Raw genomic sequence first — 14811 nt, 5'->3', positions numbered from 1 at the left:
CTGTGGGAGCGCACTGACCACCAGGGGGCAGCTCTTGCGTTGAGTGTCTGCCCCCTGGTGGTCAGTGCGCATCATAGCGATCAGTCATTCCACTGTCGGGCTGAAACTGGCTCTCCGACATCCCCTGAGGGGTCCCAGATTGCGAGAGGATGCAGGCCAGGCCGAGGGACCCCACCAGTGCACGATCGAGGCCGGAGAGGGACGTAGGAGGTTGGCTAGCTGGGGAGGAACTGCGGGAGGGCTCCAGGGCATGTCCAGCCTGTCTCAGTCCCAATCGGCCGGACCCCAGTAGCAAACTAACCTACCGGTCAGAGCGCCTATCCCTTCGTGGTCAGTTTACATCATAACGATTGGTTGACTGTCTGCCCCCTGGTGGTCAGTGCACAGTCATAGCAAGCAGTTGAGCGGTCTTAGCATATCATTAGCATATTATGCTTTGATTGGTTGAATGGCCAACCAGACGACCAGACACTTAGCGTATTAGGCTTTTATTATTTAGGATGCTTCCAGTCCAGAAACATACCTTATCTTTACTTGTTCAGGGTTTTTTCCTTCCCCATATTCTTGATTTTTTTGTTTCTCTTTTAGAGTGTGTTTCATTGGTGATTTCCAGATCACAGTCTTTTAGTTCTTTAAAGAACTTCATATGCATAAGGCTCAAAAGAGCATGCAGAGTCACTAAGAAAGTTGAGATCCTTTGATCTAAGACCATTAGGGAAAAATACATCAGGAAATGTCTTCACTTTTTCTTTGACTTCTAATCTGAATGTTTTATATAAAGACTAGGGGCCCAGTGCACGAATTCGTGCACCTTGAAAGGAACTGTGGGCCACAAGGCTGCGGTAGGCACAGGGGCGGTTCTTGGCCCATTCTCCGCACACCCACCTGGCACCTCCCACCTCGGTCACCTGTTCCCTGTCTGCCAGCAGCCCCACTCCCACCGCTGCCACTTCCATGCGCTGACGGTGCGGAGTGATTGGGGCCAGCGCCAGCAGCAGGTGCTACTGGCAGCTGCTGCCCTGATCACCCCTCAGGAGCCGAAGGAGAAGCCCTCAGGGGTGATTGGGGCCAGCAGCTGCTGCTCACATCCACTGACGGCACCGAGCGATTGGCACTGGCACCAGGCACCAGCAGCAGGTGCGAGTGGGCCGGCATCAAGTGTGAGCAGGACCAGCCCCGGTAGCAGGTGCGAGTGGGACTGTCACCGATAGCGGGTGTGAGAGGCGGTTGCCGGGCCCGATTGCCACTCAGGAGCAGGGGGAGGTGGAGAAGCCTTCAGGGGCAGCTGCCCATATCACACAGTGTGATATGGGCAGTGTGATATGGGCAGCTGCGGCTTGGACCCTCGGATGGCACTGAGTGATCAGGGCTGGTGCCAGCAGCAGGTACAAGTGGGACTGGCGCTGGCAGCAGGTGTGTGCGACGGGTGGGACTATGGGGCACAGGAGCAAAGAATTTTCAGTAACCACCAGAGGCTCACCCAGTTGACAGTGACCGCGCCCCATCTTGGTCTGGTGCCCTGCTCACCTGCTCCACCATCCCACTGCGGCCGATGCCCGCCATGTTCCATGCTCGCCCCCTGGTGGTCAGTGCACATCATAGTGACCAGTTGTTCCACCTTTCAGTCTATTTGCATATTAGGGTTTTATATATATAGATTCTAGGTGGTATTTCCCCCTTATTTTGCATTCTGATTCATTATCACAATCTTAGGACAGGTACTTGCCTCATCTTGTCCCAAGTGAAAAATTAAAGAATTTGAGGGCAGGTCTCTATGTTTTTAAAGTACAGACCTGCAGTAAGCATGTGCTTCTGGACCCGTTACCAAGCCCCCTGTACCCCTCATTCCTAATTGTACTTAAGTCTAAGTTCATCTGGCATCACTCCGGGGGTTAGGGGGTGAGGAGGAGCCATTTCACCCACCTCCAGCGAACCCAGAGGGTCAGCACCCAGAATCTAAATTCACATCACCTGACTCCAAGCACAGGCTGTTTTTGTTAAGCCACGTCTGCTGTTCAAATGGCAGAGGAGCCAGGCAGGTGTGAGGCTCCTCACCGGTGCCTGCTCCCTGTTACTCGTTACAATTTCGTGGCCAGCTATAGACTCCAGCAGCATCCTCAGCTCTGTGGAAAGGGGGGGGTAGGGGGGGGATTTGGTGTGTTTTTACTTGTTTATTTGTTTTTAATTCTCACCCGAAGATACATTTTTATTGATTTTGAGAGAGAGAAACATTGACGTAAGAGAGAAACATCCATCAGTTGCCTCCCATTCTCACCCGAACCAGGAATTGAACCCGAAATCTAGTTATATGTGCCCTGACTGGGAATTGATGTAACTGCCCACCCTAGTTGTGTTCCAGGTGTTCCTCCTTATTAATATATTTAAGAACCAAAGGGTTTTTACATTCTTGTTCATAAGTGAGCAAGAGGGGTGGGGGGAGTTGTGTGAGAAATTATAAAAAGAGGTATGTGGTTCAGACAAACTTAGTTGTACATGTGAAGAAGTGAGGAATTTCTTAAGTCCTGCCTGCCAGAGAGATTATTCTTAGAATTTACTTGTTTTTATTTGGTGCTCATATATTTCTTAGTGTAGGGAATCTATTCAACCCTCCCCCACCCCACCCAGGATATTCCAATTTAGAAACTATGTCTTTCTCCGTGGAAAAGCTTTTTCATTAGCCTTTTTTATAAATAAAAAATTAAGATCTGAGCAATAACTTTTAATACTAGCCCCATAAAAATAATTTTAAAATATTTTTAATTTTAAATATAAACAAAATATCTAAAACGTAAAAGTATCTAATATGTTGACATCTTTAAAATACAATAAATACTGCATTTTGTTTTGTCTTTTTTAACTCCTACTTTCTAGCAATTAAAGTTTTCATTTTCCATATAATTTCATTTTTTTTAAGTTTTAACTTAATTTTTCCAATAAAAATTAGAGCTCAAGAAGAACCAGTGTTTGATGATTATAAGTTTATAACTTGGTGGTAGGAGAGGTTGACAAGAGTCCAAATTTATGAATTGGGACTGTGTAATATTTGAATAGCTGTTTTGCTTTAAAAAAAAAAACACACCTGGATTGCCAAGATGCTAAATAAAATACAGACATTAAAGTCATTAGAACTAGAAAATAGAAGGCAGCCAGTGGGTATAAAATCCATTGACTTTGGGGTACCAATTAGGGGACTACTGAAATTTCAGGTTCCGGTACAGATACCCACACACACTGGTTTTGGTAGCTCTCAATCATCTGTTTACAGTCTGGCGGGGTTATGGCCTCAATCCTGCCCCCTTAGAGATGGGATCTTTGCCTAAAAGTTATTGAAATGAATACTGCAGAAAGCCAAAAATGCCCTGGCTTCCCGTGCACGCTGACAGCCAAACTGAAGGCTCTTTCCATTTGCAGGTTTTTTTTAGTGTCATTTTAAGTTGCAGCTTCCGGCCAATCGGCGGGCTCCGTGCCTGCTGACATCACGCGGCAGCCAGTTCCCTCCAGCTGCAGAGCTTCAGTTTGTCTTTTTTTTAAAACTAAAATGGAGGCTGCTTTCTTGCCTTAAGGAGTCCATTGCCTTCCCCGCCGAGTCTAGATGTTGACATGTAATAAAGCGGGGGGCAGGATGGTGGTGGATGCGGCCAACTCCAATGGGCCTTTCCAGCCCGTGGCCCTTCTCCATATTCGAGGTAAGTTATTGTGCGTTTCACTGAGTCGGAACCTTCTGTGGCTAGTTAATAAATGGCTATTGTGCTTCAGATACGACCAGCAGGAAGTCCTTTCCAGCAGAATTCACGGTTTCACTGCAGACTTAACCAGGGGCGGCTGGGCGTGTCCCTGCAGTTTGGCTTTTTACGTTCTACTCACAGAATTTGAGTCTTGAGAGAGGCCTTGCATGCATAGTTCAAAGCTGGTTTTTCTGCTTTCTGCTCGCTCTCCCATCCCCCTTTCCGAGCTGTGCTGATGTCAAAGGATGTGAAGTCACCGCCTGGGGAAGGTGTTGGGTGGGGGGAGGAAGGGGAGGCGGGTGGCAGTGCCTGGCCAAGTTGTCTGTCCGTCCGCAGAGTTTCTGTTACATCTATGCTGCTTAATACTGCAAAGGTTTCATCGGGGACACATCCCTGAATTAAAGATGAATTGCAGTCAGAAATTGTGCAGAAACCATTAGAAAAGAACTTCCTTTGAAAGGATTGTTTTCATTCTTGCTGTGGAGCCTAAAAGAGACATACAGTCCTTCTCTGAAATATTGAAATCCATTGTGGGTCCTAATTTCTGAAATGTTAGTGCTTTCGTAGACACCTAGGACATATTTTGCATTTAAATTGGCTCTGTCTTGCCATCTGACTTTAATATTTAACATGGCAACAAGTTTTCAATGTGTATATAGGTTACTTTTAATAATTTCAGTTTGCCTCTTATAATTGATACAAAATTTGGCTTAAAAAACACAAACTTAGCTTAAAAGACAATTCCTATAGTAATTAATAATAGTAACATTAAAATGTGTCCATGTAGTACTATACTTATTCTTGGTATTTTAAAATATTTATTATGCAGATTTTTTGTTGGGGTGAAATAGAACATAGATGTTAAAAGCTTCTTACAAGCATTTCAAAATGTATATCACAGCTGTGCCTAACAAGACCATTTGACCTGTCAGAATCCCCTTGAGGAAGGGTGGGGGCACGTTTTCTAGGTGACTAAATAGTTTGTGTGACTAAAGTGCAGGGCAGGATTTTTCAGAGCCCAGGTGGACCCAGGGATGATAAACGCAATCAGTTGGAATAAAATGGGTGTTGCTGTTCTCTCCAACCCTCTTTACTGAAGCTGGTGGGAATGAGTGTCCACAGTGACCAACTTATAGGTCAGGCTGTGAATTCGCTGTTTTGCTGTGTGCCCAGGAAAGAGCAAACGCCGCCGAGCGTGGCCTGTAGATAATTCAGCTGTAAGAGCCAAGTGGGCAAAAACAAATGCAATTGTGATTTAAGTTGGCAGTACTTATTTTGAAGTATCTTATAAATAATAGACATTTTTGATTTGTGAGATTTCTGATTTTATTAGACACTTGTGTACCAGTTATTTTTGGAACTATGAATTTATTCTGAAATGAAATAATTTTATTTTTTATCTTATACCACATTGATTTTGTTTTTTTAATTCCAAGACTTCGTTATGGCCTATTTGTACTTTCTGCTGTTGGGTGAGTGGTTGGTTGTTTGCTCTCTAACCTCGGAGGGAAAGGAGTGGAGTGCATTAACTTGAAGGGACTTGAGTTGTTAAGAAGGGGTCACCTTTAGGGACCTAAAACTAATTTCTAATTCAAACGGTGGGGGTACTTTCTAATTTCAAAACTTGAAGAATGCTTGATTTATTGGTAAGGATTTTTTAAGAAAAAGCATGTTAATGAGAGGTTTAGCAAAGTGTTGTATTTATTTGGGCTTTGAGAGTCTTGATCAGTGTAACATCCGGTTAGCAGCTATGCTGTGTGTTCAGTGCCGAGGGTCATTAAACTTGACTGAGAGACAGCCCCACCGCAGAGGAGCCCAAGTTCAGTGGAGAAACCCAGCAAGGACCCTGGTGCAGGAGAGACACCTGAGGAGCCAGCTCTGGGCAGGTGCACTAGAGAGCGGGGCCTGATGTAGTGGTGCTGGGAAAGGGCCCAGGGGCAGCACTGAGGGGCTCCTCTCACCCTGGAGCACCATGGTTCCCACTTAGGGAGCAGGGTCTCCCACAGGGATGGGAAAAGAGCCTGCCCAAGGTCACACAGCCTGTAAGTGGCAGGGCCAGGCCTCAAACCTGGCTACGTTTAGATCATTAAAAAAAAACTACCTCATTTAAAATTGAAATTTGGGCTGTTTGTAGAACCTTTGCCACAGGATTAATAGCAGTTCTTTCCAAGGCCTTATCAACATCCATCTGTTTCAGCAGCCTCTTTTGTATGACAGTTTTGTGCCCAGGACTCACTTCTTCATTTATTATACAAATATTTGTCCAGTTCCTGCCTCCTCCTGCCAAGCAGGACCCTATGAAGCAATGGCGATGGCCCAGCTTTCGGGGGGGGGGGGGGGGGGGAGCAGACAAGTAAACAAATAAATCAATACTATCACTACACTGATTAGTTGTCCCAATTGGCTTGGTGGTTTCCTTCTATTAGATAGTCTAGCATTTTCCATTAATATGGTGAATTAGCATATTCTAAAAAGTTCAAGTGTGAACGTGACATACTATTGAACACTTCTGCCTGTAGAAGGAGGAAGGTGCCTGGACTCCGATGGCTGTAAATTTAACTTGATGATTTAAATCCTATACTTCCAGTGCTATCCAAGAGAACTGCTCGGTGTCAGGAATGTTCTCCGTGCTATCTGTCCACTGCCGTGGCCCCTGGCCACATGTGACTGTTGAGCACTTAAAATGTGACTAGTGCAACTGAGCAATTGAATTTTAAATTGTATTTTATTTCAAATTTAAATAGGCACATGTGCCTAGTGACTGCTGTATTGGACAGCACAGCTCTGGATGGGGATTGACAATGTTTTCAGTTTCTGGGCAGTCACTGTTTTTGGCCATGATGAAAGCAACCATAGACAATAAGTAAACGAAGGGGCGTGACGGTGTTCCAGTAAAGCTCTATATACAAAAGCAGGGGGCAGGTTAGATTTGGCCTCTGGTTCAGGCTATTGCTTGAATTTTTTTACTAATCCTCACCCAAGGATGTGTTTTTATTGATTTGGGAGAGTGAGAGAGAAACATCAATATGAAAGGGAAACTAATAATCAGTTGCCTCCCGTACAGGCCCCAACTAGGGATCGAACCCTAAACCTTTTTGGTGTACAGGACCAAGCCTCCCATCTAAGGCTATTGCTTGAATTTTTTTTTTTATATATTTTATTGATTTTTTTAATAGAGAGGACAGGAGAGGGATAGAGAGTTAGAAACATCGACGAGAGAGAAACATCGATCAGCTGCCTCCTGCACACCCCCCACTGGGGATGTGCCCGCAACCAAGGTACATGCCCTTGACCAGAATTGAACCTGGGACGCTTCAGTCCGCAGACCGATGCTCTATCCACTGAGCCAAACCGGTCAGGGCTTGCTTGAATTTTTTAATTGCCTGTTAAGAATAGTAAAATAGCCCGGCCAGCATGGCTCAGTGGTTGAGCATCAACCTATGAACCAGGAGGTCACGGTTCGATTCCTGGTCAGGGCACATACCCAGGTTGCCAGCTCGATCCCCAGTAGGGGGCATGCAGGAGGCAGCTGATCCATGATTGTCTCTCATTGTTGATGTTTCTCTCTCTCCCTCTCCCTTCTTCTCTGAAATAAATAAAATCAATAAAAATATATTTTTTTTAAAAAAAAGGAATAATAAAACAGGTGTCATGTGGTCTTCCCTCTACTTGATGGCTGGGTGGGGTTTGGGGAACTGGGCCCTCCATAGATAGAACCCACATTTATGTCCAGAGCTGGGCTCAGAGCAGAAAGAGCCAAGCCAAAATGACATTCATGGCCAGAGAGGAAGAAAGCTATCTGATCCTTTTCCAGCTGGCTGTTATTCTGGCCTCAAGAAAGTTGTTAACTGCCCTAATCTTGTTCTAGTCCTTAGCAAGCTCACCCATCTATGAGTCTGTATTTGAAAGACTGGTAGGGAGCCAGAGAGCAAATTACTCTTTTTGTGTAAGCCCATTCTTCCTGGGAAATGGAGGTCTGATGATAGAAAGGTTTAGTTTCTCACGAGTCTTCCTGGATCACCAATTAAATGGAAATCTTCACCTTAGAGAAGAGTGTGCAGGAAGGCTGTATGGAAGTTGGATTCCCTGGTGTCATTTCCTGCTACACTCAATCTAATGGCTTAGCCGGTACTACTAGTAAAACCTGTACACACGCACGTGGGTTCCTAGATGGAGAACACACCTGCATGATGTGCAGTCAGTAAATACTAGTGAGGACATGCCTAGGATGATCCTCACTCCCCTAAATGAGGAAGGAAGAGTGTTTCGGTGATGACCAAAAATAAAAAACTCTCCAAAAGATCAAGCCAGTGACTCATTCCCTGAATAGTGCAGCAACTCAGGATTACCTCACAAACAGCTGTATGTTGTGTTACTGTCGCACTCTGCCTTGACTTTTTAGAAATATACCTTCAAAGCTCACTTGTAGAGGGTACATAGGAATGTACCCTCTATGTAAAGATGTTTATTTTGTGTTCCTGAGGTGTGGAACTTAACCAAAGTATCACAGGGGAGGGGGAGTGCATGTTTGTGTAAAGCCTGCGCATCATTGTTAATTGTCTGCCCTTGAACTTGGGTACAGTGTCTGCTCAGGTTTCTGGTCATGATTCCTGCCTTGCAGCAAAAGCTAAACTCTTGGAATTTTTTCATTAGAATATGTTACTTGTGTTGAAGAATAAAAGAACAATAAGAGGAAAAGTTAGTAGTCAAGAAAAATGGGTACGTTTTTAATCCTAGGAAAAGGACAGACACCTCACAGGCAGAGTGGTTGGGATACATGCTGCTTCTGGCTCCATGGCAGGGTGGTTTCTCTAACCCAGTGATGGCGAACCTATGACACGTGTGTCAGAGGTGACACGCGAACTCATTTTTTTGGTTGATTTTTCTTTGTTAAATGGCATTTAAATATATAAAATAAATATCAAAAATATAAGTCTTTGTTTTACTATGGTTGCAAAGATCAAAAAATTTCTATATGTGACACGGCACCAGAATTAAGTTAGGGTTTTTCAAAATGCTGACACGCCGAGCTCAAAAGGTTCGCCATCACTGCTCTAACCCTACAACACAGCATACTGAGAGGTGAGCAGGATGGGTCCTGCTGTCTCTCTCCCCAAGGTCACCAGCCTGTGCGGATGAGTCCAGGCCCCAGCCCCCTGCCCCAGTGGTGTCCCAGAAGGAGAGGCAGTGTGTATGGAGCACTTCAGGACCAGGCCTCCCCCTCTGTCCTATCACTGAGCTGCCTGCACTGTGAGACAGTGTTACTGGCCTATTCTAGTAGAGCAGGGGCACCCTCTTTTGCCCAGGGCCACAGCGATGAATGAAGTGGGAGTCAGCCCAGCTCCCTTGGCGCCAGGGCAGGGTGTTGAGGGGTGGCTGTAAAAGCTCCCATCACGTGTACCTTCTGGTTGTTATGCTTTCTATACTGTGATATATTTCAGTGTCTGGAGTTCAAACTCATCTCGGGTTTAAGGGAAAGTTGGTGAAGCTCCACGCATCCATTCATGTTGTGAGGGGGAAGTTGAAGATGTCCTTCCCTGCTGTCCCATTTCACTTACCCAGTCGGCCAGGTATTCATCGCTGGTTTAATTTTATTTCCTCCATGAATCGTAAGTGTCCTGGGGAAGGTCGTGATCAGCTGGTTCTTTTTCATGACATCTGAGACCATCCCTGAGTGTAAGCACTGGTGGATTGAAAATAAAAAGTTGTTTCTCTGAATGACCACTCAGAGAATAGTTACTGGTGTGTTTCTTAGCTAATTACTTGGTCAGTCAAATAGTACTTGTCAGTCTCATGAGAAGCTGTATGAGGGACCTGGTTGAAAAAATTGACCACAGGTAACCACTCTGCCTCGCCCGCCTGATCTCCTCTTCCCTGTCAGATGGAAATAGCCCCACCCAGGATGTGGAAACAGGAAAACTCTAAAAAACAGGGCAAGTCGCTACTCTCGTGATGTACTTAAAGAAAAGTCTTTTGAATCTTGAAAACACATTGGCTCAAGCGCACGAGGACAGACTGCTGCTACAGCAAGTGAGGTCTAGTTTTGCTTCAAGCCCTTGAATTCATCATCCACAAATCAAAACCCCTTCAACTTAAACAACAAAAGAGATGTCATAGTGAAATACAGTGAGCAAATCTGTATAGGATCCTTGTTTTTAAAAAGACAAAATCAAACCACAGAAGACCTTGCTGGGGCAGTCGGGGGGTTGTGATCCTGTTCTCTGTGCAGGTGTGGCAGAGGCTGTGCTGCCAGGCCGTCCTGCTCTGGGGCTTGCAGGAGGGTCCTAGGAGGGCCTAGCATGATCTCTACAAGCATTTGAAACATCAGAGAAAAGTCACTGTGCCCAAGTGTGCTCAAATGCAGACACCTGCCAGTTCTAGGACAGTGGGTATACAGGTGTGTCCTGTAGGTTTTCTGTAATGTTTGAGAGAAATATCTTTAAAATGTTCTGCTTTAGAAAAAGTGTGCAAAGGAAATGGCATTGCTTAGAATTGTTTCCTTAATTTTGAGCAGCAGCCTTTTATGTTCAAGCTTCAGCCTTTCCTGTGTTTTCCTTTTTATTTTGATGTTGACAAATTAGCCATCTGGGTGGGCAAGGTTGAGACCCAGCCCATGCTGGCAGCCTCACAGCAGGGGTGCCCCCACCTGCTGGTACAGTCTCCTCCTTGCTAACTCAGAGTGGCTGCATAGACCGCTACGCCATCTTACCAAACGGTGTTGGGGGTGTACACCTTTTTTTAATGTTTATTGGCATTTTATTGGTCTTTTAAAGGGTAACAGCCTTTAAGGCACACTCTGAGAGAAAACCAAGGTTCCCTCTGAACTTGAGAGGCAGGGTGCTTGGTGGTTGAGGGTGGGGGAGGCGTTCTGAAACCACAAGACTGGGGTGAGCTTCCTCACCCACACCACCCCTGCTCTAGTCTTGGGCAAGGGACTCAGCTCTCTGGGCCTGGAAACAGGAATGACATGAGAACAAGGTGACCCACCTCTGGGTTCTGTGAAGTTTAAATGAGTGTGTGTAATCCGTGTAGAAAATGGTGCCGGCCACAGTGTAAGACTCGGAGTGTTAGTGGTCGCCGAGGTCATCCCTTTTCTAGGTCACGTGTGGCACTTCAGAGCCCAGTGCCTTAACCACACTCACTCCATTTATTTGTATTTGTTCCTCTTGTCCTTCACCTCCTGAAGAACACAGTGCCATCATAGTCCTGGAGTGTGTGCTGTGTGCTGCTGGTGGGTTGTGTATGGAATGTCCTCACAGGATGAGCCCAGACTCAGTCTCCAGGGCATCTCCAGAGTGTAGACTGCTCCCGTCACTTCTCTTGGGTCCATCTGTTAAGTAAAATAAGAGACCATATTTATACACATTCCTCCCCTCCCCATTTTAGCTCTTGTGAAGAAAAGAGTTTTCTCATTATATGAGAAAGAGACATATGTGATTATCACAAATAGGATGACTTCACTTGTCACATCCCTTTAGTTGTTTTTAATACAGATGTTACTTTCTGTTCATTAGCAACTTGACTTCCCAAAACATACTGTCTTGTTGTCAAATTAGAGGCCCAGTGCACGAAATTCATGCACTCGGTGGGGGTGGGGGGTCCCCTCAGCCCGGCCTGCGCCCTCTTGCAGTCCAGGAGCCCTCGGGGGATGTCTGACTTCTAAGTCAGCAGTCGGACATCCTTAGTGCTGTAGTGGAGGCAGGAGAGGCTCCCACCACTGCCACTGCACTCACCAGCTGTGAGCCTGGCTTCTGGTTGAGCGGCGCTCTCCCGGTGGGACGCACTGACCACCAGGAGGCAGCTCCTGCATTGAGTGTCTGCCCCCTGGCGGTCAGTGCATGTCATAGCGACCTATCATTCCACAGTTCGGTAGATTGCATATTAGCCTTTTATTATATAGGATCCCATAATATTAAACTCCTGAATTCCTTTAAGATTTTTTTAATTGGGATAGTATTTGAACTAAGTGGGATCTCAACTGTAACCTTAAATCTTATTGTTTTAAGTTTTAATGCTGTGGTATTTTTCATAGAATTTGAATTCAAACACTGTTTGGGTTGGTTTTTCCATCTCTGTCATTGATGTTTGTGAACTTTTAGTGCAACATTTGGATTCTTTTTTTTAAAATTGATTTTAGAGAGAGAGGAAGGGAGAGAAAGAGAAACATTGATTTGTTGTTCCATTTGTTTATACATTCATTGGTTAATTCTTGTATGTGCCCTGACCAGGGATTGAACCCACAACCTTGGGGTATCAGGATGATGCTCTAACCAACTGAGCTACCCGGTCAGGGCACAGCATTTGGATTCTTGTCTGTGGTTGTGTTACTCATGAGCAGTATGCTCTAATTACAGTATTTTGACTTATAAAACTATGGAGAAGAGTAATGTTTCACTCTGGGAACAAGCTCAGTTCTTTCTATGTAGCTGGTCCCTGATTCTTGGTGGTGAGGGTGGCACATACTTGTGTGTTTGCGGTTGTCCATCATGTCTGTACATAGAAAACTGGGAGTTGTTTTCTTCACCTTTATGTATAACCTGAGCTTATCCAGGGGCAGCACTTGCTGGCCATGTTCTCAACTCAGAAGCTGTGAAGGGGTCCTCAGTCTTTACATAGGGCAGCGTTCACAGTAGAATTCCAGAGCCGCTTTCCAGGGATCTGCAAGGCCACAACTGTCTTCATAAGAATACCAAGGCCTCAGCTGCCTCTTCACTATGTGGCCATTTGCCTGCATGATGCCAAGGCAGCAATAGCTATGTAGGTTAGCTCCTTACATAGAGCAAGGCAGGGTGTGCAACTAGCAGCCAGTGTGTGCTCCACCAGGTGCATGCCGGTCTGACCTAAGAATTCTGGGTGAAGCATGAGGTGCTTGGTTTTATTAAATCTCAACCCTGCATACTCAGCTTTTCACATTGTATGATGACGACAAAGTCCACATAAAGCCCTCGGTATGCCAGAGCACAGTGCTGTCTCCAGGGGAACTGTGCAGTTGTTTGAGTTGCAAGCTAAACTAGCCACTTTCTCAGGAACATCATTTTTACTGGAAAGAACGAAAGTCAGACAAACTGGGTATTAAGATTTGAATATTGACAGCCATTTCCTTAAAAAGGAACGAAGTGAGGCTGTCAACTCAAGGGAAACAACAGTGACACCATTTGTTGCACATGATAAAATTCAAGCTTGCAAGAAAAAAATGGGAATTTTGGAGAACTTGAATCTGCCAATGTGAGATTGACCACTACCAGTGGTGAATGGGTGATGTGGACAAATGGGTTTCTTGACATGGACAGGGAAGGAAAATCTGCCTGACTCCTCGCCAGCAACAGCCAAATGCTGCCACAAAACAGGCGTGGGCAGAGGAGACATTCAAGTGCAGGACACACCCAGGAGTTGACGTAACTGAAACACCCACCAGCACGGTTTCAGATTCCACACTGCAGCCAATCTTTGAGAAACTACCACTTGTCAAATCTTAATGTAGAACCAAAGAACATTACTTTTTTTTTTTTTAAGCCATTGAAATATCTTCCTTTTGTAACTAAACATGTCTGTATGAGGCTGGCTTTTTGCTCAGAAACTTCAACCAAACAGCATATCAAACAGATATGTGAGTCTCATACAGAAGCAGAAATGCGAGTGTCCCTGTCTTCTGCCAAGTCAAACACTGAGAGATGTACCACAATGCAAAAGAGTCCCATTCTTCCTATTTTTTAATAAAGTTATTTTCCTAATGTTACTTAAGTTAGCATGAAAAGAGCCTCTTGTTATTTTTAATGAATTAGTAAGTAAATATTTTAAACATTCTCTAATCTGGTTAATGTCATAGGTATAACTCATGTAACCCAAGCTCTTCTGGCTCCTCCATACTTTTTTAGAGTACACATGGATCCTGACACCGAATACTTGAAAATCCTTGGCCCAGGAAATCTCTCTAGTGTGGGCAAGATGTGCCCCTGACCCTGTTTTCACAAGCCTCTGTATTTTTTCTCTTCCTCCCTCCAAAAAAAAATTTTTGCCTAAATTCACTAGTCAGTTAATAATGCAAACAAGCCTCAGGGGCCACAGTGAGAGGCAGTACCTGCATCCGGCGCCTGTGGGGTAGGCAATAGAGTCACCTCAGGACCCTGAGCTGCCCTTTCTGTCTTAAGTCAGCTGCCTTTTATCTTTTTACAAAAATCTATATGTGAAGATAATCACTTTTAAATTTTTTAAAAATTACAAATTACTAAAATTCTCCCTGGCTTTATCCTCCAAATCAGTCTCCTGTCTTTCCTGGCCATCTCAAAGTGAATCATTTGGAGTTTGCTGTGTATCATCCCAGACATGCGTGTGTGTGTGTGTGTGTGTGTGTGTGTGTGTGTGTGTGTGTTTTCACATATATATTATATACATGCATTTATTCACAGAAAGTATATAGTAGTTTTTGTTTAAGAAAAAAATTGACAGCAGTTTTCAAAACCTAAACATTTTACATATTTTTAGTATCCTGACAGTGCTCTAAAATGATTCGTGATGCTTGAGCTAAGTTGTTACATTGTGTCATCCTGTAATGTGCTATATATACATGGGCATGGCATAAACTCTTAGTGTGTCCTCCCAAGTCTGCTAACTTGATTTAAACTCTCAGACTACAGTAAGTAGGCATCTGGGAGTAGTGGCTAGTGGAGCACCTGCTCTTGTGGCAGGGATGGTCCCAGACACTTAACTTCCACAGCCTGGCAGAAGAGAAGCTCCATGCTCAGTTTTACAGTTGTCTAAATGAGTGTCCACAAGTGGGCCTAACCAAACTGTGAGTGACGAGGCCAGAAGAAACCTGGTGCTGTCTGGCTGAAATTTAGGCTGCCCCTGCTACTACACCAGGCTGTGGGGAACGTGGCGTTTTGTTTCCCTGTGCTTGAGACCTGGTCCTCAGGAGATTTTTTTACTTCAGGTTAAATCAGTGACCCTTCTGTACCTGCTTTTAAAAATATTTTACTACTAGGGAGTCGAATCTAATAAAAGACAAACATGCAAATTGGCTGTACCTTCGCTATGCCTTAAGCCACTCCCACCAGCCAATCAGAGCGATTATATGCAAATTAACCCA

General features: G+C 44.8%; 1 protein-coding gene across 9 annotated transcripts in view; it reads left to right on the top strand.

The window, feature by feature from the left end:
* Positions 1 to 14811, top strand: part of PPP2R5C (protein phosphatase 2, regulatory subunit B', gamma) — a 137896-nt gene that overhangs the window by 35785 nt on the left and 87300 nt on the right. For 2 of the 9 annotated variants that reach the window (XM_005877866.2, XM_005877864.2), the window contains exon 1: positions 3464 to 3686. The exons of the other annotated variants lie outside the window; for them this stretch is intronic. In XM_005877866.2, coding sequence (XP_005877928.1) covers positions 3593 to 3686 — 94 coding nt within the window. In that variant the 5' untranslated portion in view covers positions 3464 to 3592. Of the gene's footprint in view, positions 1 to 3463; positions 3687 to 14811 lie in introns of those variants that run through there. 9 annotated transcript variants of the gene reach the window in all.

Source organism: Myotis brandtii, unplaced genomic scaffold (assembly GCF_000412655.1).
Source record: "Myotis brandtii unplaced genomic scaffold, ASM41265v1 scaffold535, whole genome shotgun sequence".
NCBI classification, from domain to species: Eukaryota; Metazoa; Chordata; class Mammalia; order Chiroptera; family Vespertilionidae; genus Myotis; species Myotis brandtii.
The sequence above is the reverse complement of the archived record's forward strand: the minus strand, read 5'-3'. Positions and strand labels throughout refer to the sequence as shown.